The 27,392-nt window shown below is 38.1% G+C and overlaps 2 protein-coding genes across 4 annotated transcripts in view; one reads left to right on the plus strand and one right to left on the minus strand.

Moving 5' to 3' along the window:
* The window catches only part of LOC135729294 (4-trimethylaminobutyraldehyde dehydrogenase A-like), a 318,074-nt gene that overhangs the window by 76,539 nt on the left and 214,143 nt on the right, over positions 1–27,392 (minus strand). The gene's annotated exons all lie outside the window — the stretch shown is intronic.
* On the plus strand, positions 1,574–25,784 carry cry3a (cryptochrome circadian regulator 3a). 2 transcript variants are annotated; one of them, XM_065246826.2, is made up of 15 exons: positions 1,574–1,730; positions 4,744–4,906; positions 12,716–12,824; positions 13,782–13,924; positions 14,137–14,321; positions 14,569–14,657; positions 14,780–14,920; positions 15,744–16,055; positions 16,323–16,474; positions 18,134–18,336; positions 19,132–19,224; positions 21,859–21,978; positions 23,106–23,201; positions 23,432–23,574; positions 23,753–25,784. In XM_065246826.2, exons 2-15 carry the CDS (start codon positions 4,749–4,751, stop codon positions 23,759–23,761), a joined length of 1,953 nt encoding a protein of 650 aa, XP_065102898.1. In that variant the 5' UTR covers positions 1,574–1,730; positions 4,744–4,748; the 3' UTR covers positions 23,762–25,784. The 2 variants fall into 2 exon arrangements, with proteins under 2 accessions (XP_065102898.1, XP_065102899.1); XM_065246827.1 differs by lacking the exon at positions 1,574–1,730 and adding an exon at positions 12,050–12,433 and having other exon boundaries at positions 4,769–4,906.

Below are 27,392 nucleotides of genomic sequence, written 5' to 3' on the forward strand. Positions count from 1 at the left end.
AACAGGTTAGAGCATGGTGCTAGCAACATCAGGGTAATTGGTTCAACTTCCAGTAACAAACCATATAGCCAACATGCACTAAAAACATCTACCAAATGTGTAACAGATTTAGCTGTCAGATGAGACCGAGTGCTATCATTCGAAGTAGTATGTTGAGTGCCATGGTCCCCACCAACAAAATAAGTATAACAAAGTGAAGAATGAAACTTGAGCATTTTCTATTGAAAGGACAGCCTAGCATTTTACTAAATTAATATAGGCATACACTCTCAGAAAAAAAGGTACATGAGGGTGCAAAAGTTGGGACTGGGATGGTACCTTTTCAAAAAGTACACTACTAAATGGTACATATTAGGACCTTTTATAAAGCTACCCTCCCAGTGACAACTTTTGTACCTTTTTCTGAGAGAATTTCACATTTTTTTTAAAGAATTTAAATAAATCTTTGGTGTCCACAGAGTACGTATGAAGTTCTAGCTCAAAATACCATATATATAATTTATTATAGCATGTACAATTGCCACGTTGTAGGTGTGAGAAAAGGTGTGTCCTTTTAAATGCAAATGAGTTGATCGATGCACTAATGGCAGTGCTGTGGTTGGAGACTGCAGATTAAGGGGGTGGTATAATCCCCTTTTGACATCACAGGGGGGCCAAATTTTAATTACCTATTTTTTCACATGCTTACAGAGAATAGTTTACCAAAACTAAATGTTCTAAGTCGATATAAGCACTGGGGACCCAATTACTAAAATGCATCAATAATCATTCTCATAGCAAGCATTCTTAAAACAAGCAGCAATTATCTTAATGAAAAGCACACATCAGATCAGATGACAAACAAAAAATTTGTCTTAAGTAGTATACACAAATATTTATATTTGCATATAGGTTTCTAAATAAGCAGGAACAGTCTTTTCTTCATACACATATTCTTATAGATACAACTTTATTGTCATTGCATAATACAGGTACACAGCAATGAATGGGTGAACACAGTGCAATACACACGTTTAGAAACTGGAGCATATTGTACATTACAATTCGTATTCTATAATTATTCTGTTCGTATAATTCATCCTCTGCATCACCATCGGTTCAACCATGTGGTCCTTTATTTTTTTAGGATAGGATGTAAATAAAAGGTGCATCCCAATTCAGGTGCTGCGTCCTTATTTTTTTATTGAACAATTGACAGTAATATAAATACTACAGCAGTGTATCCAAATATAAACTGTCAGAAAAACGAAAAACGATGGAAAACGATGTCATACAAAAAGATGAAATAATTACATGCCTTTAGAATCTGACAGGCTTTCTGTTTTTTTAAGGTAACAATATGAGTTCAACATCGTGCATTATTTCTTCTTTAACTACTGTAAAGCATGGTTTTCGACCAGAGAATTTACACTGAAGTATATGGAATTTAGGTTTTGTGAATATTTTCAACAATGAAGTCGAGTAACCATGTCGTTCATTATTCCATGCTTTCCAAACGTGAGCGTCCGGAAACCTCGTGACCTCAATTCAACCAATCACAAGCGCCACCGCGCTCACTAGGAAATCCACATTGGGAGCGTCGCTGTTGAATACAACAGCAGAGAGCCAGAGCAGGCACGACCATCTGTGAGGCAGACTGAAGCGGGCATATCACCATTTCTCGCAGGGTGACCCTCACTGTGTTGTGGGAAGAGATGGTCCTGTCGTCGGGGTTGACATAACTGTTAAAGGTATTGTTTTTTTGAGCTTTTGGCTATAGTTTTTTTTTTAAATAAGAGACAAAAACGCGCTGTTCAGGTTACATAACGCTCGCCGGTGACCTAATTTCACTCATTTGTTTTCCCCGTAAATGTTCACGTGTTTCTCTGTTTTGTCTTTGTTTTTCTTCAACGAATAACTCTTTTTAGTGTTAGTAAACAGATACCAACATAGATAGGGTGTAGAAATGTGGCCATTTTTGCTGAGTAGTCGAATAGTTTCACCTACTTGGAATTGACCTAATTTCTACTTCAGTATGCTTGGGTGGCTGTAGGGCACTGCACTTTAATACACAAGCACGTATTTACAGTTCCACCCCTTCTTTACAATGCATTTCATTTATAGTATTCCAGTCATTATGGTTTCTGTTTGTTTGAAGAGTTTAAATGGGTTTAACGTTAGATGTACAATATAACTACAAACAGGGCTGATTTGTAAAAGCATTTTATAAGGATACACATTATAACTGGCTGGTACATATACACACACACACTACATTTTTAAGTAGGACGTGGTGAGCGGTTCTAACTGTGATATTGTATTCATATTGTATGTAATTGAAAGTAATTTATTGTATATATTTAATCTACTTATTTAATCTAGTATGTCAGAATCGCCTCTCATTTACTACAGACGGCAAAACTCTGAGTCAGATTCTGCAGAAGCCAAAATGAATCTTCGAAAATGACTGCTCAGATTGACAGGGTTTGAGGCCAGATTTGGATGGTTTCTTCGTCACGATGATGAGGAAACAAAAAATGACAGCTGAATCATTCAAAACAATTCTGCTTGAAAACTAAGACTCAAATGTATACATAGGTATGGTTTTCTGAGCAAAAACCTATAGAACAGTGTAGAAAAGCAGTGCTTTAACCCTTGTGCCTTGTTCCAATTCACTACCCTTTTGTGTTGTTAGCGGCCAAAAAAGGCCACTAAATTAAACGGCTGTAAAAATGTATCAGATTAATATTTTTTTCAATTTTTTTTGCATAAATCTGTTAATCAACCTCAGAACTGATCAAAACTACCAAATGTTTCCAAAAATTTCATGATTTTAACTCTTTAATTGCCAAGCTCATAAGTGATGCCACTGATTTGAGAAAAAAAAAACACAAAATCACTGATTTTCAATATAAAAAGTGATTGTGGACTGAATTTTTTTTCACCCTTTTCACAGTCTTGGGCATGCCAAAAATTGGTAAAAACATTGGCTTTGATGCATTTTTAGTTTTTGTGCAGCATCAGATTAAATTTTTTTCTCCCTCATTTATTATTTGTGGCCATTTTTTGGTGCGTGCGTGCGTGCGTGCGTGCGTGCGTGCGTGCGTGCGTGCGTGCGTGCGTGCGTGCGTGCGTGCGTGCGTGCGTGCGTGCGTGCGTGCGTGCGTGCTTGCATGTGTGTGCGTCTGTGTGGAAAAATCTGTAAAAAATCTTCTCTTCATCAGATTTATTAACAACATTTATTATGAACCAAAATGCAAAAACAACTTCAAATAAACTGAACAATGAAGCAAGAGTAGAGGATGGATGGAGAACTAAACAATCAAACTAATTTTTTGGTGTGTATATGTGTACGTGTGTGTGTTCAGTCTTTTTAGCAGGACTTGCAGCATATTACTTGGTGCTCTCTGCAAGTGTGTCTACCACAACGGATACAAATGCTGACTGTTCTTTTTTTGGTTCTGTACACCACTTGCATGTTCCCCTCTTCACTCCTGAGCTGCTGGTGCCTGCTGGTGTCTGTGGATTTGTGTCTAGAGGGACAGCTACAGGAGACTAAATCCCTCTCACCAGTGCAGCACTAACTGGTGCGCGAGGGAGGTGCTCTCTCCTCAATACTAACACTAACCCTACACACACACACACTCGTACACACACACACTCGTACACACACACTCGTACACACACAATGGTTTTATAGTCCATATAACTCAATGTACAGACCAGAATTTATGCTCTGTTTTTTTGCACAGGCTACTAAAGGGTTAATGGTGCCACATGGTGATCAACAGTAAAAATGACAAATTTTACCTCTTTGCAAAAGGAAAAGGCACAAAGAATCAAGAATGCATGGTAATAAGGTGTCATGGCTCAGCAATCAAAAAATGTTGTTATAATGGAAGTCAATGGGGAAAAAATGGCCACAAACAATAAATGAGGGAGAAAAAAATTTAATCTGATGCTGCACAAAAACTAAAAATGCATCAAAGCCAATGTTTTTACCAATCTTTGGCATGCCCAAGACTGTAAAAAAGGTAAAAGAAAATCCAGTCCACAGTCACGTTTTATATTGAAAATCTGTCATTTTGTGTGTTTTTTTCCCCCAAATCAGTGACACTACTTATAAACTTGGCAATGAAAGAGTTAAAATCATGGAATTTTTGCAAACATTTGGTAGTTTTGATCAGTACTGAGGTTGATTAACAGATTTATGCAAAAAAAATGTGAAAAAAATTTCATCCGATAAATTTTTACAGCAGTTTAATTTAGTGGCCTTTTTTGGCCGCTAACAACACGTAAGGGTAGTAAATTTGCCCACGGTATATTGTTAAGTTTTTGAAAAATTTCAAAACATTTTCTTAAAATATGTGTAAATATAAGATTTGTCACCAAAAATCATTCCATTTGCTGAAACACAGAGAAAGTTGTGGCCAAATTAAGACAAAAAAATTGCAAAAATGGCCAAAAATGGCCCCAACAACACATAAGGGTTAATACATGCAGTGACAACAGCAGCTAAGCACCAATAACTAAGTGAGATCTTGAAAATCTGAAGACTTAATTATTGTTTTAGAAGTATTTCAATTTCTAAACCCCCATATTTATAAATCGTGTTAGGGAGATGTAATATCAGTGAGTTTGTGTGGGCATAACAATAATGTTATGCCCATATTGTATCACAGTTAGATTTTGTTATTTTGCCTTTAAAACATGATTTTCCTTCAGTCAACTTGATGTTCTAATTTTTATTATATTGTGATACAGTAAACATGGCCCCCAATTCCATCCACTGGTTCAGAAAGGGCCTCCGTCTCCATGACAACCCTGCACTTCAGGAGGCAGTGCGTGGGGCAGACACTGTTCGATGTGTCTACTTCCTGGATCCCTGGTTTGCTGGGTCGTCCAACCTCGGGGTTAACAGGTGGAGGTGAGTGCGGCTCTTGTAGAAAACTGAGATTGGAATTCTAAATAAAATCTAATAAATAAGCAGATCTTCGTTTAATCAATGTCAAAAATTTGAGAAAGATGTTGAAAGTTTGTACCTAAATAAAAGCATTTTATAAAGATTTGATTTCACAATGAGTGCCTGATGTAACCAAAATAAACCATAGATTTCATATATGCTTGTTTTCAATTACAGTGACTTTTGTTTATATTACAGAATCACTGCCAACAACTATTCAACAAGTGCTTAAATGGTTTTCATTAGGAATGTGCTGATACCGATATGCGATTTCTTTGAATGACACATTCTACTGATACCAATTAGATACAGATAGTTTAGCTTTTTAGTTCTTATTTCAAATTATGTTGTGAAATCCTAGAAGTGGAGAGCGTACAATCTGCAATTTCGTTTTATTGTCACCCAATTCAAAATAATCACACAGCACCTTTTTATACCGAGGATATAATCTGCACTGTTTTTTTTAAATAATTAGCCCAATGTCCGATAGTGGGAAAAATAGTTTTTATCTGGCAATACTGATTATAGGCTGATATATTGGTGCATCCCTAGTTTTCTTCTAACTATACTAGCTTTATTTCCTTGTCTAGCCTTTATAGTGTAATGCAGTATTATCTTATGAAGCTTGATAACATCAGAAAGAGAAAGGAGATTTAAAATCCACTAGTTAACAAGTTTTTGTCTTTAGATTTTCCTGCATCACCCATATTGATTTGATCACATACTCTAAAAGCAGGTGCTTTTTATTTCTGATTTACAGAATTTTAATTTTTGGGAGCATTGGGACCCTAAAGCCTAAAAGTTTCTAAAAAAGCTTAAAAATTATTAGGCTACAGGCCACTTCATTGCAAGTCTGTTTAATTATAATTAACCTCAACATTCTCCTTAAATTATGTCACTTTAAGTACTTTATATTTGAAGAAATATTTGAGACTGACATGTTGAGGGAAACGTTTAATCCATCTTCAGACATTTCAGATTTGGGTACATTTTGTTCCAGTAAAAATGAGCCCTATTTATGTTCAGACCTGAAATACGAGTACACAATTTGATGACCAGATAATCGACTCATATACAGTTGGTGCTTAACAAGCATGGCATGTTACTAAAATATTTAACAGATTTAGTTACTATATTGTAAAATAACTCATATGTGTGCCACATACGCCTGTTTCCAGTGAACATGATGGTAAAGTTTTCAGCAGTTCATGGTTTGAATTTTGGGTTCTGTGTAAATTGATTATTTGGATGTAAATGTGTTACTCTTCTGTATGTTCATTATATTTCACTTTGATCGAGTTTGTAATAGTTGGCAATGACTCACTATCGATCACTTTTTAATAATTTATGACTTAATAAAAATACAAAATAGGTGGAACAGAAATCACTTGATTTTCTGTATAGAATAGCAGTTCTGGTGAAGAAGCTGTCCTGGGTGGAAACTTAAATCTTACATCTCTTCTCTCTTGATTTAACATGGTGTACACAATGGGTACATTTTGGGAACCCTTTTGAGTCGACACCTGGTGCTTCCATGAAAGGAACATTACATTTGCCTCACGCTGGGATTTAGGGCAGTCGGAAGTGCCTGCATGTTTCTGTTTTCAACCAGAAAATACTCGCAGATGGTGAAATCTAAATAAATATCCATGTATGTAGATTGATCCACTGCCATAACAGGAAAGTAGGCCAAGTCACAGACTAGCAGATGCTTTGTTTGTCAGAAGAAACTCAGACGATCTGTTAATTCTGCTGCTGGTGGAGCTTGTCATTTAGTTCACCTACTGAATGGATCTGACTGTATGTTAATGAGATATAAGTCATTAGATTAAAAGATGAAGCACTTGTGAATGGATCTGTCAGCTGTGTTCCCATGTCTGTTAACACCTGTTGAGCCATGTGCAACTTACTGTAAAACCAGGAAGATTTCAGGTCACATTGTGTGATTGGATCCAAATAAGCCCTTTTCACACAGATATTCCGTAAGATACACGGGACAGGCATCCTGAAATTTTACGGGACCGCTTGATATTTTATTCATTCACACTGCCAAGTTTACCCTGCATATGTGATGGTCCCAGAAAGACACGTGACCTGTTGAAAGTCCCGCTCTCTCTTCTACGCAGCGTCTGAAGTTTGCATATTTTTTATTATTCCTCTCTCCAGAAACAACTCTCGTGCATTTTTGTTTATGATAAGACTACAAAGGAGCGCGTGAACGCACAGTTCTATTCTGATGAATGATCTCAGCTTCAGAGTGGATATTTGACGAGCTCCCCGATTTCTGCTTTGATACAGTTTTCACACATTTCTCATCGTGATTGTTTATATGCATTTAAAACCCGCATTTTGAGGAGCTGAACGATATATCTTGTTGGGATGAGTTGCGGGTATTTTCGTTTATTATAGCTCAAATGAGCATGTGACGCGATATTCTTTTATGCTGCTGAATGATCTCCGTTTCAACGCAGTAAATGACAAGCTAACTTACCTGATATCTGCTTCAGTCCAGTTTGCTGACATTTCTCATCGTGAATGTTGTAAATCCCTCATTTTAAAGAGTTGAACCAACTTCATGTTGCCATGACACGCGCGTCCTCACTACGGCACATGCGTCATTGTTTATGCGTCTCATTTATCATTTCCTGATAACTGCTTCAATCTAGTTTGCAACATTTCTCGTGGTGAATGTTTATATGCATGTTATCTCTCGTTGTAAGGAGCTGAACCATAACTTGTGTTGTGATGATGACGCGCGCGTCCTCACTTCGACACGCCCATTACGGCATTCTTGCGGCTTCTTGTTCACACAGAGGGTTACCCGCGTATCTGACTAGGTCCTCTTTCCGGCAACGATCCCAGAAGATTAACGGAACGAGTTTTTGTTCACACAGACGCTTGTCTGGCAATTTTACGGGTATTTTCTGGGACCAGAGGTCTGTGTGAATGGGGTTATAGTCAAATATTTATGCTCTTAAACACTGTCAGAATAAATGGTCAAAAAATAGTCCCTAGCTGTCCCTTGGATGCTACCCTTTTAAAAAGTACACATTTGCACAAAAGAGTTCATATTAGTACCTCAAAGGTACATATAAGTACATAATGTATACATATCTGTACTTAAATGGTACATATTAGGACCTTTATGGGTACTGCCCCAGTGACTCAATTATCAATAATGCATTTGGCAGACTTACAGTGCATTCAAGCTAATCTTAATTAATTAAATATATAAGTTATGGATTAAATTTTTACCTCCACCGAAACAATATTAAAAAATAAGAGACTAAATATGAATAAAATAAACAAATAATACATTATTAATTCAAATAATACATGATTCATGCGATCAAAGACTGTTTGTTTTTATATATACCCCAAACAAATAAATCTTAAATCTTCTTTATGTTCATCAGACATTAAATCTGCAGTCAATTATTAAATATAGCACCTATTTAAAATTTTGAAGATATACATGTATATTCTAACCTAAATTCATTTTAAAACTACATTTTGTGACCCAGAGGCTGTAATATTGAGAAACTGCTGTTATGTCTTTTGAGTTGGCTTACACAATTTCGGTTGGATAGCTTTAGAAAATGGCACGTGATTTCCGGTAAGGGGAACATGGGGTGCATCGATGGTGTTTGCGTTGCATTATGGGAATTTTTATGGAACGAATGTTCAAGTGAACTAGAAAGATTTTTTAATTGAAACCTGATTAGTGCCCTGACCGCTGAACAAGGGAGCGGATTGAGACGTACCCACAGATCTCAGATGTGTTTGATGTAACTGATTGAGTTAATGATAACCAGTTGTTATTGCTTTACATTATCATGTTCTGGTTCACTTACATTACCCAACGTGGTGATTCATTCACGTAACAGTCTCAGTAATAACCTTGTTCTTGCTTCGTGCAGCCGTGCCGTCCTGGTTAAAAACATCACGTAACGTGACGTACAGATGTTCACATAAGATGGTAACTAAAACTGACACTTACTAAGGCCAGGTTCACACATCTCGTGTCTGTGAAACATGATGTAAATGGCATGTACTCATTCAGGTGCCCATATTGAGTTGGTGCCGAGCCTTTGCTCTCTAAACCTTCTTGACTTTATGAAAAAGTGTGCAGTATAGTCTTTAATGAAACAACCTAAAAACATTCCATGCACCACAACCATTGCCTTGATAAAGACATCTGTTGGGATTGATGTGCCGTTTTGGAATTACACGTTTTGTTTGGGAGCTGCGACTCTAATATTAAAAGCTTAGTATGCACCTGTTGCATTTTCTCCAGGTAATGTGCTACAGATTCAGGATGTGTGAAACAAGTCTCCCATGTTTGCTGTTGGTCAATGAATCTCCGAATTGTTTCTGTCTACTTGAAAGAAAGGGACACGTGTGCCTCGTAAGGTTACGCAACTATTCATAATATTATAAACTGTCTTTTGTGTCTTAAATCAGTTTTTTAGAAGAAGTTATTAAGTAATTTGGCTGGTTGAAGTGATATATATAGAATGCATATCTTTTAGTTCATTCCTTGGTCATATATTTAAAAGACTTGTGTTGTTTAACTTCTGTTCATGTGATCTGGAGCTTTGGATATCTGAGAAGTGAGCTCTTTTTGCAGACTAGGTTTAAAAAGTGTTATTGTGGTGATAAAGAGGTCACTGGGCTAATTGTATGCCCTCCAGTGGCGGAGACCGTGCATGCTGCAAATCTAGGCCAGTTACATAAGGAAAAAACATATGACAAGGCAGAATGCTGCAAAATAGGTCCATCTTTTCCATTTTCGTTCTCAGAGAGCAATTATTTTTTGTCGCTCTCTGAGTACTTTTTGAAGACAGGTGTGTATGTGTTGTTTATATGCGTAGTTTGTACAGTTGTGGGTTTTCGTGTGTTAACTGGTTAGCCTGTATCTGGAGCATAGGGAGCTTTGTCCCTGTCTGGTCCCTAATCAGGGCTTTGGTTGCAGACAGTCTGACTTTGGGCTCAGTCTGGACGGCAGGACCAAATTCCAGACACACTGTGGGAAGGTCGGATGGGCCTACCGGACAAGTACTATAACCTTATTAATGAAACCAGAAGTGCTGACAGAGCCCTTGGCCAAATTAATAGATGTCCCTCTATGTAGTTTTGGCTTTTAATTCATGTTTTGTAAGGCAGGAGCCAAGGTGTGCACACCAAAGTTGTGAGAAACAAACAACTTTTTCCAATACAATGAACTCCCCAAATCAAGTATTGGGTACGCCCTTCTAATAAAGAAGTTTGGGGCAGCACAGTTATTAATTGGAATATAAATAAACCAAAGTGTGAGCTTTAAGAGTAAAAATTTAGGAGCTGAGATGCAAAAGGTGATGCAAAATGGGATTATGAATGCTCTTGGCACGTATTATAGGTTAATCAAATACCTTCGCTTCAAATCCACTTAATTCTTGCCTCAGGTTATTCAAAAATACCTGTTTGTTGGTATAATCCATTAAAGAGTCTGATAAAAAATGCTCTTTTACAAGAAAACATGTCAGACACACAGAAGGTTTTGCATCTGAGCTCTTAAGTTCTAAACTGTAACTCCAAAATGTGCATAATTAAAAGTTTCCCTTTCATCTTTTTGCTGATGTATAAATGAATAAGTGTTCTTAAATGTTCTTGTACTCAATGGATCTTCATCTGGTGTAGCAGCAGGAAGGCAGATGTGCAAAGAGAAAATAGCACTTAAGCGCCTAATAACAGTTAAACTTCTAAACAAGATCATGAATGAAGAGATCTATGAATGGAAACTCTGAGCATGTGTAGGGATCGAGAGACAGCTTGCAGAACAAGTAAAGCCTTAAGGCTTTGCTTTAGATTTGCGGACCAAGTACTTTTAATAAAGAAGAACATCCAAGTACCACACAGTCCCAGAAGGTTCCCAGCTTGGAGCAAATGGCTATTGATCGCGAGCACCACAATAAGAACTACTTAAGAACTTATCTCTTTGGATAAGACCTTCTACTATGACTGAACTGTAAACCTACATATACTATGCCTAATGGTATTTTAACCAAACGTCTTGCTGTTCAAATACTAAACATGCATAACCCTTTTTTATGGTTTTGAGTGTTTGGCTGTGTAGGATGTAGGGGAGGATGATAACATTGGACATTAATAAGAAAACACAGTGAATAAGACCATGCACATAGGTTGGCAAGTTGTTCACCTGACTGTATAGAGTCCCTCCCCCAGAGATTTGTCGGTCATTATCGATTGATGATTGGCTCTTCCACTTGGTGGTCAGGACTTCCATTGCCAGAGCTGTTATATTGAGTGTTGCATTGTCCCCTATTTATAGTAATAGGCATGCTTAATCTTTTTATATCCACTATCTTTGATAAGACACAGGTTGTGGTGAAATAAGATGGGCAAAAGTGATGCAACTTTTTAAGGAATTCAACTCTTAATTTGACATTTACATATAGTCATTTAGCAGACACTTTTGTCCAAAGCGACTTACAAATGAGGTAAACAGCAGAAGGAAATAGAGCAACAGGTTAGTTAGTAAGTTAATACGTTTTTTGTTTTAAGAAAATGTACAGATAAAGATGAAGAAGGAAAATAGAGAAAGGAATTAAGCTCTGTATAAGTACGACCGGCATGTCATTCCACAGCTGTGGAACAGCTCCAGAGAAGGTACGCGATAGTAGATTTTTTTCCCCTTTTTGAGATGTCACCACAAGCTGTTGCTCGGTGACCGGGTGCATGAATCAAAAGGGTACGTAGGCTGTATAAGCGAGTAAAGTTAGGGGGTGCTGATCCAGTGGTTTTAAAGGCCAGGAGCAGGGCTTTGAATTTGATGCGAGCTGCTATAGGAAGCCAGTGTCACTTGACAAAGAGAGGGGTAACGTGCGCCCTCTTTGGCTCATTTAAGACCACTTGCCGCTGCATTTTCAATCATCTGTAAGTGTTTGGTTGTGCAGGCTGGGAGTCCGGCCAGTAACGCATTGCCGTAGTCCAGTGTCTAATTTTCCTAATATTGTAGAGGATGAATTTACAAGAGCGAGAAGTACTGGAAGAAATACTGGTAGCATGCTCCGAGAAGCTAATTTGATCTTCAATGACCACTCCCAGGTTTCTTGCTGTCCTGGAAGGTGTAATGGTCGAAGAACCTAGCTGAATGGAAAGGTTGTGATGAATCTTAGTGACAAGCAGTTCCGTCCTTGCAAGGTTCAGCTGGAGATGGTGATCCTTCATCCAGAGTGAGATGTCCCTCAGGCATGCTGAGATGTGGGCAGAAACTGTGAGATCATCAGGGTGGAACGACAAGTGGAGTTGTGTGTCATCTGCATAGCAGTGGTAGGAAAAGCCATGTTTCCGAATGACAGAACCCAGGGATGTCATGTATATCGAAAAGAGCAGTGGTCCGGGCACTGAGTCTTGAGGTACCCCGGTATTGAGACGTTGGGGTTTGGAGACGTCACCTCTCCAGGATACTCTAAATGACCTACCTGAGAGGTAAGACTTCAACCATAGTAGCGCCGTACCACAGACACCCATAGTCTTGAGGGTCGACAGGAGGATGTGGTGATGGAAAGTATTAAAAGCAACAGATAGATCCAGTAGGATCAGCACAGATGATTTGGGGGCTGCCTTTGCCTGCCTTAGGGCTGCAATGACTGAGAGCAGGGCAGACTTGGTGGAGGGACTGCTTTTGAAACCAGCCTGGTTGCTGTCTAGGATGTTATTTTCTGTGAAGAAGGAGAGCTGGTCGAAAATGACATGTTAATTTCTTTACAGATTTCTCCTGCAGTGCCTGGATGATCTTGATTCCAGTTTACGAAAACTCAATTCCCGCCTTTTTGTCATCCGAGGACAACCAGCCAATGTTTTTCCACGTCTTTTCAAGGTGATCCTCGATGGCTATCAGTCCTTAAATATATTATTTAATCAGAAAAGACTTGCATATAACATGAGTCATGTGTTATTTTGGCCTGATTTCAGTGAAAGCCATTGAAATTTTGAGAATATACTGTACATTTTCTTTAAAGGACAAGTTCGGTATTTTAGACTTAAAGCCCTGTTTTCAGATTGTTTATGGTGAAATAGAATGGTTTTGACTGAAATTTCGACATTTTCGGCTGCCCTGAGAATTTTCGCGTGTTTGTGTTTCAGCTCAGACCTCTACAATGGGTTTAATGGTGCACTGGAACAATCCTTCCTAAAATGCATTAAACTTTTGTTTACAAAGACGTGAAACTCACCGAGTGGTCAGGGGTGTTCACTGGTATGCTCACACAAAAATCGCTCCAAAAGACGCATTCCAACAGGTTTTATCGTAGTTTTTACCAACTCCATTGACATGTATTAGATGTGCTGTGAGGTACGGTATTACTCCGCGCCGGGAACTTTGTTTCTATTCTTGCAATTGGCAAAGGCGGATAAGCGCCACCACCTGGGCTGGAGTGTTTATTATTCAAGCTCTAAGCGGAAGAATGTACGGGTGTGAGGCGTTTGGGAAAATAGGTCCACAAGTTAACAACGAATGCTAAAACAGCTGTTGGAAAGCATCTTTTGCAGCGATTTTTGTGTGAGCATATCAGTGAACACCCCTGACCACTCGGTGAGTTTCACGTCTTTGTAAATGAAAGTTTAATGCATTTTAGGAAGGATTGTTCCAGTGCACCATTAAACCCATTGTAGAGGTCTGAGCTGAAACACAAACACGCGAAAATTCTCAGGGCAGCCGAAAATGTCGAAATTTCAGTCAAAACCATTCTATTTCACCATAAACAATCTGAAAACAGGGCTTTAAGTCTAAAATACCGAACTTGTCCTTTAAGATGTATATGATCTATTTTCTCAGGAGTGGAAAATATCCAGGTTGACTTTTGAGTATGACTCCGAACCATTTGGGAAGGAGAGAGATGCAGCTATTAAGAAGCTTGCAATGGAGGCCGGTGTTGAAGTCATTGTCAAGATCTCGCACACCCTTTACAACCTTGACAAGTAAGAATTACTTGTTTCTTTAAGGGCATGAGATGAAATGACACACCTTTGCTTTGTTAATCCCTACTGGTTTATCAACTATCTTTTGTGTTTGCAAATCTTAAAAAGATGCCAGAAATTGCCACACCTTTATAATTTCAAATAATCTGACTTATAAAGTATAGTGGCCTACAGGAAGAACAACTTGGTATTTACACTTCATGTCTTTCCAGGATTATTGAACTGAATGGTGGTCAGCCTCCTCTCACTTACAAACGATTCCAAACGCTGATTAGCCGAATGGACCCACCAGAGATGCCAGAAGAAACCCTCTCCAATGCCATGATTGGCTGCTGTGTCACACCTGTCTCTGAAGACCATGGGGACAAATATGGCGTGCCCTCCCTGGAGGAACTAGGTGAGCTGCATAAAATCGAGAGCTTGTTCTGTTAAGCATGTTCCTTTTTGGTCAGTTAGAGTAAAATATACTGGTTTATCTGGGAACTATTGCTAGTTTAACTTCAGTGGACTTGAACTAACAGATAGAAACACAGTTTCAATTTCCTGTGACTTGACACAGATTGAAGAGTTTCATAAACGGTAACATGAGAACTCACCAATTATATAAGATTATTGCTTTTCTAACCTACATTATTTTGGCTCAGGATTTGATATTGAAGGACTGCCTTCTGCTGTGTGGCCAGGAGGTGAAACCGAGGCATTAACAAGGATTGAGAGACACCTAGAGAGAAAGGTACAATTATATAAGTTCAAAAACCCATGACATTAGCTTTGCTAGTGATGTGCTCAATTTTAAATGTATATTTGTAAGTCCAACATCTTCTGCATTTTTAATCTATACTTTTGTTTTGTCAGGCTTGGGTTGCAAATTTTGAAAGACCCAGAATGAACGCCAACTCTTTACTGGCCAGCCCGACTGGCCTGAGTCCCTACCTCAGGTTCGGCTGCCTCTCCTGCCGCCTCTTCTACTTCAAACTCACGGACCTCTACAGGAAGGTACTGACATGTTTCTGACTGGTTGTTCACATCTACTGTGCCCACCAGTTTATACTATTTAATACCTCTTCATTGATCTTATTTCTTTATCTATAATTGGCATAGTTTTTTTTTGTGTTTCACCGGGTAAGACCAAGACATTACAAATACAAGACATTTTTTGTCTTGTATGCCCATAGAAATCAATTATTTAGGTTGTGGCTTATTATTTTGTTTTCTTTCTGTAAAAAGAAACAAAAGTTGATATTTCTCATGAGTATTGTAGTCCCCCTTGGAACCTGTTTAAATGAATAGTACATTATCTTACAATTAATTTACTCATGCTATCACAAATTATTTATTTTCCTCAGTTAAAGAATCGCAGTATATAAAATTATTTGTTTATGGTCAACTGTAAAAATGAAGTCATATACATCTGGGATGTTAAGAAGGTAAATAATTTATGAGGGAATTTTCATTCTGGGAGAATTATTATAACTATGCATGTTGTTAGTTGGGAATCATTGTGCTAAAGACAGTATAGCCAACAAAGGGAGCATATGCCCAACAAAAAGCACACATGTAAATATGGTGTAACTATATAATGAATTACATATATATTCTTATAGTTCATATAGAATATAGCTAATATATGTGATCTTGTATGTGAAATCCAGGCTAAAGTCTCGTAATCTAATCTTGATATTAGCAGCATCAAAGTTTGATTTCAATCACTGATTTCACATTATTTTAAAACTTTTTGGCATGATCTTACAAAATGTTAAAATGACAAAAATGATTTTTATGTCACTTATAATAAAAATTCTTGTCAATTCTCTTGCAGGTAAAGAAAACCAACACTCCTCCTCTTTCTCTCTATGGTCAGCTGCTATGGAGGGAGTTTTTCTATACCGCTGCTACTACCAATCCACGGTTCGACAAGATGGAGGGCAACCCGATCTGTGTGCGTATCCCCTGGGACAAAAACCCAGAGGCCCTGGCCAAGTGGGCTGAGGCTAAGACTGGATTTCCCTGGATCGATGCCATCATGACCCAGCTGAGACAAGAGGGCTGGATTCACCACCTGGCCCGTCATGCTGTGGCATGTTTCCTTACCCGTGGAGACCTGTGGATCAGCTGGGAAGAGGGCATGAAGGTGCATTACGTACACCAGGACACCTGCTGGTTATGTTGAAAAAGCGGAAATGGAAATTTTAGTTTTTGGGGGTTTCTGAGGACAATAAGACGTACAGGATGACCATACTTATGCTTAACATATTAAAGTGTTTAGTTTACATTAGGGCTGAATGACGTATGAGGAACTGAGGTCTATAGAGGGGAGACATTCTCTCACAGGTCTCATTTTAAAGGGTAAGCCACCATCTCTATTTGGCTGGAGAGTAACGGTTGTTATGATTAACAGGTGTTTGAGGAGCTTCTGTTGGATGCCGACTGGAGCGTGAATGCGGGCAGCTGGATGTGGCTCTCCTGTAGTTCTTTCTTTCAACAGTTCTTTCATTGTTACTGTCCAGTGGGTTTCGGCAGGCGCACCGACCCTAACGGCGATTTCATTAGGTTGGTAAATTTTCTCAAATATTCAAGCACTTGATATCTGGCTAAGATAAAGAAAAGTACCAAATACACCAGTACAACATAATGAGCCAATCCAGTCAGTAGAGCAAGTAACTTTTCTTTCTCAAGTAACTTCAGAGTGACTTTGGTTTTCAGTACTTACAGTAGCTTTAATCAAACTCGGTATCACATCATTGTTTGCCATTTATAGGGCCACCTCAAGAAACAAATGTTTGCCTTTAAATATTGCTAGCCAAAAGCTTGTATGTTTTGTTTTTCTGTGCGGTCGTCTCACGGATTGGGTGAAAAGTTCAGCTTTCCCTTTCCCTTTTGTGAATTGTGGTTGATTGCTTTTAGGACGAAAGCCATTCTTAGCCAAAGCATTTGGAAACCTGTTAGCTGTGAATGTGGTTGAAGCTTGATGCTTTATCGACGGGAAATGCAGTAGCCTGTTCTGTAGCTCGGTAGCATCTCGTTTCATCAAAAGGGATTTTTCATCCACTTGATAGGGAAATACGAAGCCTGGCCCGTTTCCAATGCATGGAGAGCCACAATGCATTTCCCAGAGAGCATGATGGGAGGTGGAGCCCACAGCCCATGAATTTAATCTAGCTTTAGGCAACTCCTCCATATCAGATTCTTTTTGAAATGTTTAGTGGTCCTCTAGGTGTTGGAATGCATCCCTGCCTTTGCAAGAGCACAATAATGCTTTATTTGCTTGCTCCTGGCATTCATCACCACTTTCCCAAGGATAAGATCCATATTGTGTGTTTGGTCTCTCAAATGCGATTCCAGATCGCTGGCTTGTTCAGGCAGGACATCGCTGTTCCTGGCAAAGGGTTCTGGTCTCTTTTGGCAAAACGTGGGGGCCACCTAGCAGCAGAGAACAGTATACTGCGTTTCTCCTTTGGCGGCTAGCAGGTTTCTCTGCCTTGGCTTGGGATCACTGTCGTCTCAAAAGCGGTCAGTGGCAGTGCGAGGGGGTGGGAGTGAACCTGAACCTCTCACTCAGCCCTGAGTTTCGATTTGTTGAAGCGGGTGGGTGGGGTTGAAGGGTGGTGTTTAATTGGATCTGGGTGGATTGGGTGGGCCTGGTCACTGCCTCTGCTTTCTAATACGTGTTGTAGTAGGAATCTTCGTAGTGTCTCAGCACAGGCGGGACCTGTTGCCCTGTTTAAACTGCGTCCGCCTGTCTGCAAGCTCTGCCATCAGCAACCTTCGGTCCTGGCTATGGTAAGGTGGAGCACTTAGGTAGGTGGCTTTTTTGTCCCTGGGACCTGGATGAGAGACGCAAGTTTTGAATTCACTGAAGACTTATCGAATTCCTCAGTTCTTTTATTTTCTTATGGTGCTGTGCAGAGTTTTAATGTAGTGTAAATTGGCAAATAGAATAACAAGCATTATGAATTTATTCATTCATGTACAGTATAGATTATAAAGTTAAGTGTCTATCCTGAGTGATATATCATTATTTTGATAAGACCTGCAGTCTTGAAACTTGGGATCTGGTATATGCATTTTCAATCAGAAAGCTTTGTATTCTTGTTCGACCTGCTTGTTTTTACTTGAACTTTTTCAAACACAGGATGCCCATAAACATCTCCCTTAACCTCCCTTGTGTTTATGATGAGACTGTGGTTTGATCTCTCTTTGTTCTTTTAGACGATATTTACCTATTCTCAGAGGTTTCCCTGCCAAGTATATATACGACCCATGGAACGCCCCAGATTCTGTGCAGGCCGCTGCTAAGTGCATCATCGGCGTCCACTACCCCAAACCCATGGTGAACCACGCTGAAGCAAGTCGTCTCAACATTGAAAGGATGAAGCAGATCTACCAGCAACTCTCGCGCTACAGAGGACTCGGTAAGAATTTCGATAATTTTTGCTAGCTAGCTTAGATGCAATTTACATTAATGACATAGACATTTATTGACCTGAAACGATTTTATCCAAAGCCACTTTGCTGTGGATGAAAAGTACAGTATGAATATTAGGGCTGTAACGATTAATTGTGCAAATGTGCGTTTTCTCAATGAATGAAATTTAATGAATTACGGTGAAATCCCGGCACATCCCAAAGCCAGGGGGCGCTCTCATGCAGAAATTCCCTTTGTGCCTCTGAACGCAATTCCAGGAAATGTCTACAGGAATATTTATATCGCTGTTCTTCAAATTGTTTCAGGTATTTTTATGATAATAAAGAATATTTGAATGATTTTGTTTAATGAGTGTTGCTTTTTAAATGCACGTTATAAACGACTCCGACTCATAATGATTTTAGATTGATATACGGACCAAATGCCGTAGTTCACGCACAGGCTGTGCATGAAATCCGAATTGTAGCCTTGCGATTCAGATTCGATTTCAAACAGGCATTTTAATGGGACACACGATAAATCGTTACTGCCCTAATGAATATTATATTGTGTGTTACTGCGATTTGTACCTGTCACTTTGTCATTGGTAGCTCTGAGTTGTAATAGCAACAATCATCATTGAAGTCACATTTATAAATCTGTAACTTTAAGAAATGTTGCAACTTTAGGAACATTAAGTACAGTATATGTAGCAAAATAAGCTGCATGTTAATATGACTTAGTAATCGTACTGTATGGTCAAGCTTAGGGCTGAAGTATAACTCTACCATCTGTTTTTTAGGACTTCTGGCCTCCGTACCATCCACACACAATGGGAATGGGAATGGAATGGCTTACTCCCCAGCGGAGCAGCAGTCCGGGAGCAACACGCCAGGTGAGATTCACCTTTATCCTTTGGTTTGATCTTTCTTGACCATTACTGCTGCCTGAAGCCTTTTAGCAGGAACTTTCTCATAGATATTTGGAAAAATGCTTAATAATAATAGTTAAATAAGTTTGCTTTATTTAAATACTCAAATAAAGGTGCTTCACGTTGCCATAGAACAGGGGTGTCAAACTCAATTTCATCCCGGGCCACATCAGCATTACGGTTACTCTCAAAGGGCCGGTTGTATTTGAACGACTGTATGAATGTATCAACTCTTTTATTACTGTACATTGCATAATTTTCTCTGCATTTGCTTACTATTGGTTTTGGTAATAACTTAATTAATACCTTGCTTTGAAAGTAGAAGCCCAGGCAAATAATGACAAAGTGTATAGATTACAAACATTCTACAGATTATTTAAAAAATATTTGTGGTGACAAAAACACATGTGAGTGTAAGTACACTCAAAAATTTCCGTTATCCTTCATTTTGCAGGTAAGAAAATGAGAGGCATTTTAAAATACTAATAAAGAGTTTTACAAACTCCACCACAATATGCATTTATTAGAAACATCTACTCTCGCTCGTCATTTCTTGCCCTCTTTGCAAAAAAGCTGTGATTTTTTATACCTGGCTTTGAGTGTCTGATTTGACTGACGTCTCATGAGTTCAGTGTTGTAGGCTACAGATCAATAGTTTCAATCGTTTATTAAAAGTAATCGGTTCAGATGAGTCATTAGTTCGCGTATTTAGCGGGAATAGACGCGTTGTAAACTAATCCCAGCTGGACATCACGAAACATTTCTGTACACGTGTCGGAAAACATTTTCTCGCTGGATGCGCGTGAGCTTGCGCGAGAGAGGGAATGAAAGAACGAGCAGATACTGTCCGTTTCTATATCCAAAGGCTGCAGCCTGCTGAGGTCGCATATGCAGCTTCATCAAGCCTGGTTTATTTAAGTTAACTAACAATTAACGAAGAACAATATTTAACTTTATAATTGTTAAAATATTGAAACAAGACAGTCTTAATGACGTATGCAGCCTCCGGACGCTGTAGCCTTCGGATTAAGACACGTCCACTCTTGTAGTGCGCGCGTGCAAGGTACTGCTCGTTCTCTCTCTCATGCAATCATCAACATTATCACTATAATTATGTTACAAAAAGGACACAAATTAGTTTGGCTGGACAAAAATTAGTTTTGGTGGCTGCTAAAAAAATCAATGTAGGAAATAACCTGCAAAAAAGAAAACTTATAATAACAATAAAATAATCTGTAAACTCTTGCGGGCCACATAATTAACATGATTTGTAAACTCTCGCGGGCCAGATGAAATGAGGGAGCGGGCCGGATTTGGTCTTGAGTTTGACACCCCTGCCATAGAAGAACCGTTTTTTTGCTAAATGGACCTTTAACATTTGAAGTACTTTCTTGTTTCAAGAAAGGTCCTTGGTGGTGATAAACGGCTATTCAGAATATCAAATGGTTAGAAAGAAATGGCTATTCTTCTAAGAACCTTTGACTAAAGGGTTTACCCATATTTTAAAATGTTGTTATCATTTACACCCTCATGTTGTTACAAACCTGTATTAACAGTGGTAGCCGCACAATGCGAAACTCATCAAAACATGTATTTAGCCCGTCATGTGTGTGGCTTGTTATGTCAAAATATGTCGAGCCACACAAACAACACTTCAAACACATATTTTGAATTTGCACCCCTCGGAAGAGAAGTCACCGGCCACCACTGTGTATTAATTTATTTGTTCTGCTAAACACAAAGGAATATATTTATAATAAAGCAGGAAACAGAAGCCCTATTGATTTCCATAGTAGGAAAAATATGACTATGGAAGTCAGTGATGCTTAAAAACCGTTTGGTTATAAACATTGCACAAAATATCTTCCTTTGTGTTCAGCAGAACTAAGAAATTAATACAGGTTTGTAACAACATAAGGGTGAGTAAATAATGACAACATTTTCATTTTTGGGTGAACTAAAGGGACACTCCACTTTTTTTTTTTTAAATATGCCATTTTCCAGCTCCCCTTGAGTTAAACATTTGATTTTTACAGTTTTGTAATCCATTGTGCCGATCTCCGGTTCTGGTGATTCCACTTTTAGCTAAGCATAATCCATTGAATCTGATTAGACCATTAGCATCGTGCTCAAAAATAACCAAAGAGTTTCTCTATTTTTCCTATCATTATGCTTGCTACAGCCATGGTAGGGCAGCAAATTCCTTGATTATTACGCCAGAATGAGAGTATAGTTCCTAGCCATATCGGCATAATCACAACTTTTAATATAACGTCGGTCTCGGTACACAATGTAACTACAGAAGAGTCAAGTTTTAAATAGGAAAAATATCGAAACTCTGGTCATTTTTGAGCGTGATGCTAATGGTCTAATCACATTCAATGGATGCCAGAGCCAGACCCGGAGATCAGCTGAATGGATTCCAAAACGGTAAAACTCAAGTGGACTGTCCCTTTAAAGCACCTATAAGTGTAATTAGTTTTGAATCAATGGCATATTTAAACCAGTAATGTTTTCATTTATTATTTTAAGGAAGATGTAAAGAAATAAAATAATATTGATAATAATAATTTTTTTTACACATTGTTATCCTTATAGCACCGGCTGTATCAGGCAGTTCTGTTGCCAGTGGTAACAGGAGTGGAAGTATTCTGCTGAACTTTGGCAATCAGGAGCATCAGGGACCAAGTGGAATACAGCAACAAGAACAGCAACTAGGTGTCCATTTGCACACAAACAGTAACCAATTTATATTAGGGGTGGGCGGAATGACCAAAAATCTATTTCACGGAATGAGTCATTTTATTTCACGGAACGGAATATTTGACGGTATACATGTTTTTCAGTTTATATTGTTTTTTGATGATAAAAATGTACAGAAATACACCACTCACTATAGCTTTTAACTAAATGCTCACCATAGTTTTAAAATATGAGCAATTTAAAGTTAATAATGTTACAGTGAAAATGCCCAAAAGATAACAACAGCTAAGTCTTGATTAGACAGAATGCATATGCAATATGTAAAATGAACAGGTATAAATATATGCAAAAACCTACAGACAGGATAAATACCTACAGTATAGCCAATATGAGAGACGAAGCTCTAGATATTATAAATATGACAGTTGCTATGATTTGATGATCATAAAGTTTGTTTTAAGGTCTTGACGCCCTTTACTTTCTGTTAGACCTTAACATTTGCATCTCTTTCTCGTCTTTCCGATCAAATATGTTTGTATAAGCAAATGGCGCTCAAACTACATCACTCCAGCAGCGCACGTTTTACTGATATAAACGCGAGTTTTGTCTTAGTTTGCTTAAACTTCAGAAAACTTTACAACTATTAGCATTATGTGCAAAAACACTTTATTTGGCGTCGCAGCTCCTTGCGCTTGCCTAGAGAGACCTCTGCACCCGAGAGACCGGCCGGCTGCTGCATGAGGAGAGAGAGAGAGAGAGAGAGAGCGCGCGCGCGAGAGAGAGAGCGAGCGCGCGAGAGAGAGAGAGCGAGCGCGAGAGCGAGCAAGACAAGAGTCTCGCTGCGTGACCCGCGGTGGATTCTCTGGCACAAAAAATTACACAAATAACTCGCTCATTTTTTATAAGTTAATTATTTTACATGTTTCTCCGTCACACTCAGTCTAACATGCCGGAGGACAGAGCTAGCCACGCCCACTTATTTGCATTCCGCGGAATAAACGGAATAGAAAAATCTGTTACGTCTGACATTATATTCCGCGGTAACGGAATATACCGTCATACCGCCCAGCCCTAATTTATATGTTATTTTATATGCAAAATAAGCAAGTTTGCAACACTTACCTTACTATCTCCTACTCTAGGGTGTCACCACATGCCTGACTCGGGGCAGACTATCCCAAGCAGTCGACTTTACCAGTGCAATATCTCACATGACATGGCAGGCCATCAACATTCAGGTAATGAAAAAGTGTACCGACATGAATCAATAGCACAACATCAACAGCTTAGCATAAGTCATGAAGTTTAGATATTGTCTCGGGTGGTAATCAAAACAGTGATCTACTTCGGTACCTTATTTTAAGGTCTGATCTTTTATGTTTTAAGCATTAATAATCATGTGGATGTAAGTGCATGAGCATTTAAGCAAAGGTGGGTGTACATATTCTCGTTTTCATGCGTTTACTAGGGAGTGTGACCGGGAAGAGGGAAAGAGAGACGGAACGAGATGTTGAAGGAGAAGATGACTGTCTCTCCACCTTTCACAAGCTACAACGACAAATTGAAGAGGTGACTTCAGTTCATGCCACCAGTGGAAACCAGTCGAGTATGGTAAATATGATTCAGTCAACTTATATTATACATCCCAACACATACACATTGAAAGACCGTTAAAGATGCCTTGCTGTGTGTTTAGGACTGTTGCTACAGATCTAGAATCCGTTTCTAACTATGTAATCTGTAAACTATGTAAACATGTGATTGTGGTGTTTTTTGTTTCTCTTTGCAGAATAGTTAGATGGACAAATCAGCATTTTGAGCAGAATAACAAGACAGGGGCCTGATCTGTCTTCCTATAAACTCTCATATTGGTCAAAAAATGAAAATCAAAATTTGATTTGGCTTTTTTGTCATCATCAAAAGATATAAATGCTAGCTGGGCTCATTTCAGAATTCATTTTTATAAATGAAATTCATTTGCTTTGAAAAAGGTTAAGAATTCTGTGTCCCATAACAAACGAAGTATAAAGTATTTCCATGTTTCCTTGGCGCAAACTCTTTTGTTTTTGTGCTAGATTTGTCTTGGCATTAGGTTTAATTTATTATCATGTGAACATGGTTCAAGTGTGAGAGATTTATAGGCTTTTATTAAGCAGGACAACACTCGTCACAACTGCAACAGCTCTTTTGTACATTTACAGTGTTCTGGATATCTGACTCTTAGTAGAGTGGTGTATGTGCCACATTTTGTAAACAGAAAAATGTATACAGTTATATTTTATATATTGGTGTTTCATTTTTTGACGGTTCCATGTATTAGTGTTTCAATTTACTTAAACATAAAATACCAGCAGTTTTCTAGATTTTAAAATCACATCTGTGAAATTAAATTGCTTAACTTGGCATTTTTTTAACTTCAGAACAGAACCAGTGGTGGATTTCAGTTCTTGAATGTTTTTAGAGACAATACTTCATTAAATTACTGTAATTGCATCTGTACATTAACAAAAACATCTGTTTCATTGTCATACCTGGCGGACACACACAGACAGCTGACCTCTATTGGTTAAGCCTTAAAACTGATAAACGCCAACCTACATCCTGCCAAAGTCAGGGAATGATACTGGAAACCAAATTCGAAGTGTTGATCACTACAATTACCTTTTTACATCTTCAGGTAAACATTTACATTGGTAAATGTAACAACCAAAACACAGTTTTTACAGCTTTTGTGACTACGTTGTCTCAGATGATGATATGGTTGTCTTGTGGTGACTATCGTAGCATCACTATGCGTTTCGAATAGGAGGGGTGAACTGTGAATTGATCTGTTGGTTTCAATTCACAGTCTCACCACTGGATGCCGCTAAAATCGACATGGTGGACCTTTAAGCATAAAATTGACATTGTAACATTGACATTCCAGAAATAATCAAACCATGTCAATATTAGATTATTAGAAATTAGATCTAGCTTCCCAACTCTGTAACTTAAAATCGTAACTGTAATATCTGATTTTCCTCTTTCTTTGCATCTGTATTTGGCCAGCAATGCTTTACTGTATATACTGCATTTTGTGCTAAAAGTGTACCCAAAGTTTTTAATCATCAGACCAAATACCATTCATTAAATATAGGGTTATTGGTTTTCTGCCCAGATATAAACTAATCACTATAAATATACTTGTTGAATAGACATTTTCACAAAGAAAGAGATACTGTATAACTTACAATAAACCCTTCTTTAAACAATTTTTTCAATAAGCTTTTCTTTAAATGTATAAATTGAATGTAAATGTAATTAATCTATGTGATGTGGAAAAAAATCAATACGATTAAATACTGGTTACATTACTTACAATGAATCCACCAAAATGTTTACAGTGTTACCAACACAGATGCCCTCATGACAACTATTGTGCATAACTAGACCATGTGTCCCTATAGTCCATGTACGGGTGTTTTACATGGTGATGATGAATATATGGGCCTGAATATTTGTTTGTGTAGCTGGATCTGCTTTGACACTGTGACATCGGTGTTGCCGTTGATGTAGATTATGGGCTGTTATGACCAGCAGAAGTGTTCAGTTCTTATGTGAATGTTTTGATACATGAAATTCTAGAAACCTCAATGCTTGTTGACTGTCATATATAATTAGCTTATTGTTTTGAAACAGCAAAAGTGAACATTTTGATTCTACCTATTTAGCTTAGTTGTTTGCTTGCATTTTATTGTTTTTATTTCTTTCTCTGGAATAAATGTGTGTCGAGTCTAATTCCTGTTTGTAAACAGTTGTAAGTAAATCTGGTTGAAACTGGATTTGAGTTTTGGTATTTTTTTTAATAGGTGCTAGAAACGAGATTAAAAAAACTAAACCCTTGTGACGATGCAATTAGTAATGAATTCCACTAGGGGTCAGTGTTGTTTATTTAAAATCTTCCGTAAGTCTTTGGGTCAGCTTTTATTTAATCTAATACAAGGTGTTTAAACTATTTTTTTTTTGCCAGCTGAATCCCCTTGACAAAGTATTTACTAAAAAGTACCATCTGAGATTTTAAGTTAATAGTTAAATAACTTAATAGCAAATTAAAAACACAGATTTTTCAACCATATAATTTTTTTTATCAATAGCAAGGTCGTTATTTTTAAGAAGTAATTTTTTTTAAATGGTACAAAATCGTATATAGTGTAGTGTTGTCACAAATAAAATATATATTTTGTGTACTTAAGTGTTTTATTTAGATTTTAATTTTACAACTATTCATTTACATTTTCATTTAACTGTGATCAAATGTCATCATCAACGAACCCCTGCAATTCCCTCAGGAGCCACCAGGCGTTCGCGAACTCCAGTTGGGCAAACCCTGATCTAATGCATCAGTATATTTCCTGTCTATGGTATATTTACACACTGCCACATCTTTTTAGAGATTAAGTTTAGATGTAATTTATAGCTTCTTTTTCTAGTAACACAAGAAAAGGTAAGATTAATTCATTGATGATTTCCCTTTCTGCATTTTTATGTTACAAAAAAAAACCTAACTAGAAAAGTTTGATTAGAGAAACATTAGAGGGTGAAAACTAAAAAACGACTGCATCCTTATGCGTAAAACATCTTACAATCTTGGTTTGACATGATAGTATTTTATATTTAGCTTTTTAAAATAACTTGTTCCCGGATTGATTTCCCCACAATCGGATGTAACGTTAGTTCAAGTAGTTTGTAGGGGTTCATTGAGGTTCACTCAGACTAATTCTGTTCCCTGAGATTTGGCAAACAACATGTAAAAAAAAAATGGGTTGAGATGTCCTGTGCCCTCACAAAGCAGGAAAGTTTGGCCACTAGGGCACTTTACCCAATTTGCCGCTTTTACTCTTGTTTAAGTTCGATATGTGCCTTGAATACACAAGTGTGATGTGAAAACGCAATGGAGAAAAGGTTTTATTCTTAAACTGGCATAGTGATGTAGTGAATCAAAATGAAACCCATCAGCATTTCCTGTCCTCTATAAGCGGTGGTCCATGAGTCCGGTTGTTCTTCGTGCCCGGGACCTTAATCCAGTCTCTGATTTGTATGTTAGTCTACTCAAAGGGGCCAAAACTAGTTGCCATGGTAACTGTGTTGAATCTCTCACAGACTCCCTCCACCCCTTTCGCCCTCTCTCAGCCTCTTCTCTCAGAACTCCGAAACAAAACAAACATTGTCCCATAACAAGGCGAGGAGAGACAGCGTTCTGTTCAGAAGTGAGGGACATTCAGGTCATATTAGTACTTTCTCATTAAGTCTCATCCGGGAATGAGAGAGTGGACACATACAGGACACTTATCGTATACTTGTGTTTGTGATTCTCCTACCCAGAGTGGATTGTTTCCTGTGCATCATTTACAGCAATAGAAAGTACATCAGTTAGCACATAAATTTAAAAT

This window comes from Paramisgurnus dabryanus, chromosome 11, assembly GCF_030506205.2.
Source record: "Paramisgurnus dabryanus chromosome 11, PD_genome_1.1, whole genome shotgun sequence".
NCBI classification, from domain to species: domain Eukaryota; kingdom Metazoa; phylum Chordata; class Actinopteri; order Cypriniformes; family Cobitidae; genus Paramisgurnus; species Paramisgurnus dabryanus.

Coding starts and splice junctions, on each gene's coding strand:
- cry3a (XM_065246826.2), top strand. CDS start 4,749: ATGGCCCCCAATTCCATCCACTGGTTCAGAAAGGGCCTCCGTCTCCAT. Junction 4,907..12,715: donor CTCGGGGTTAACAGGTGGAG/GTGAGTGCGGCT, acceptor ATTTCTTTACAG/ATTTCTCCTGCAGTGCCTGG. Junction 18,337..19,131: donor CTCGCGCTACAGAGGACTCG/GTAAGAATTTCG, acceptor TCTGTTTTTTAG/GACTTCTGGCCTCCGTACCA.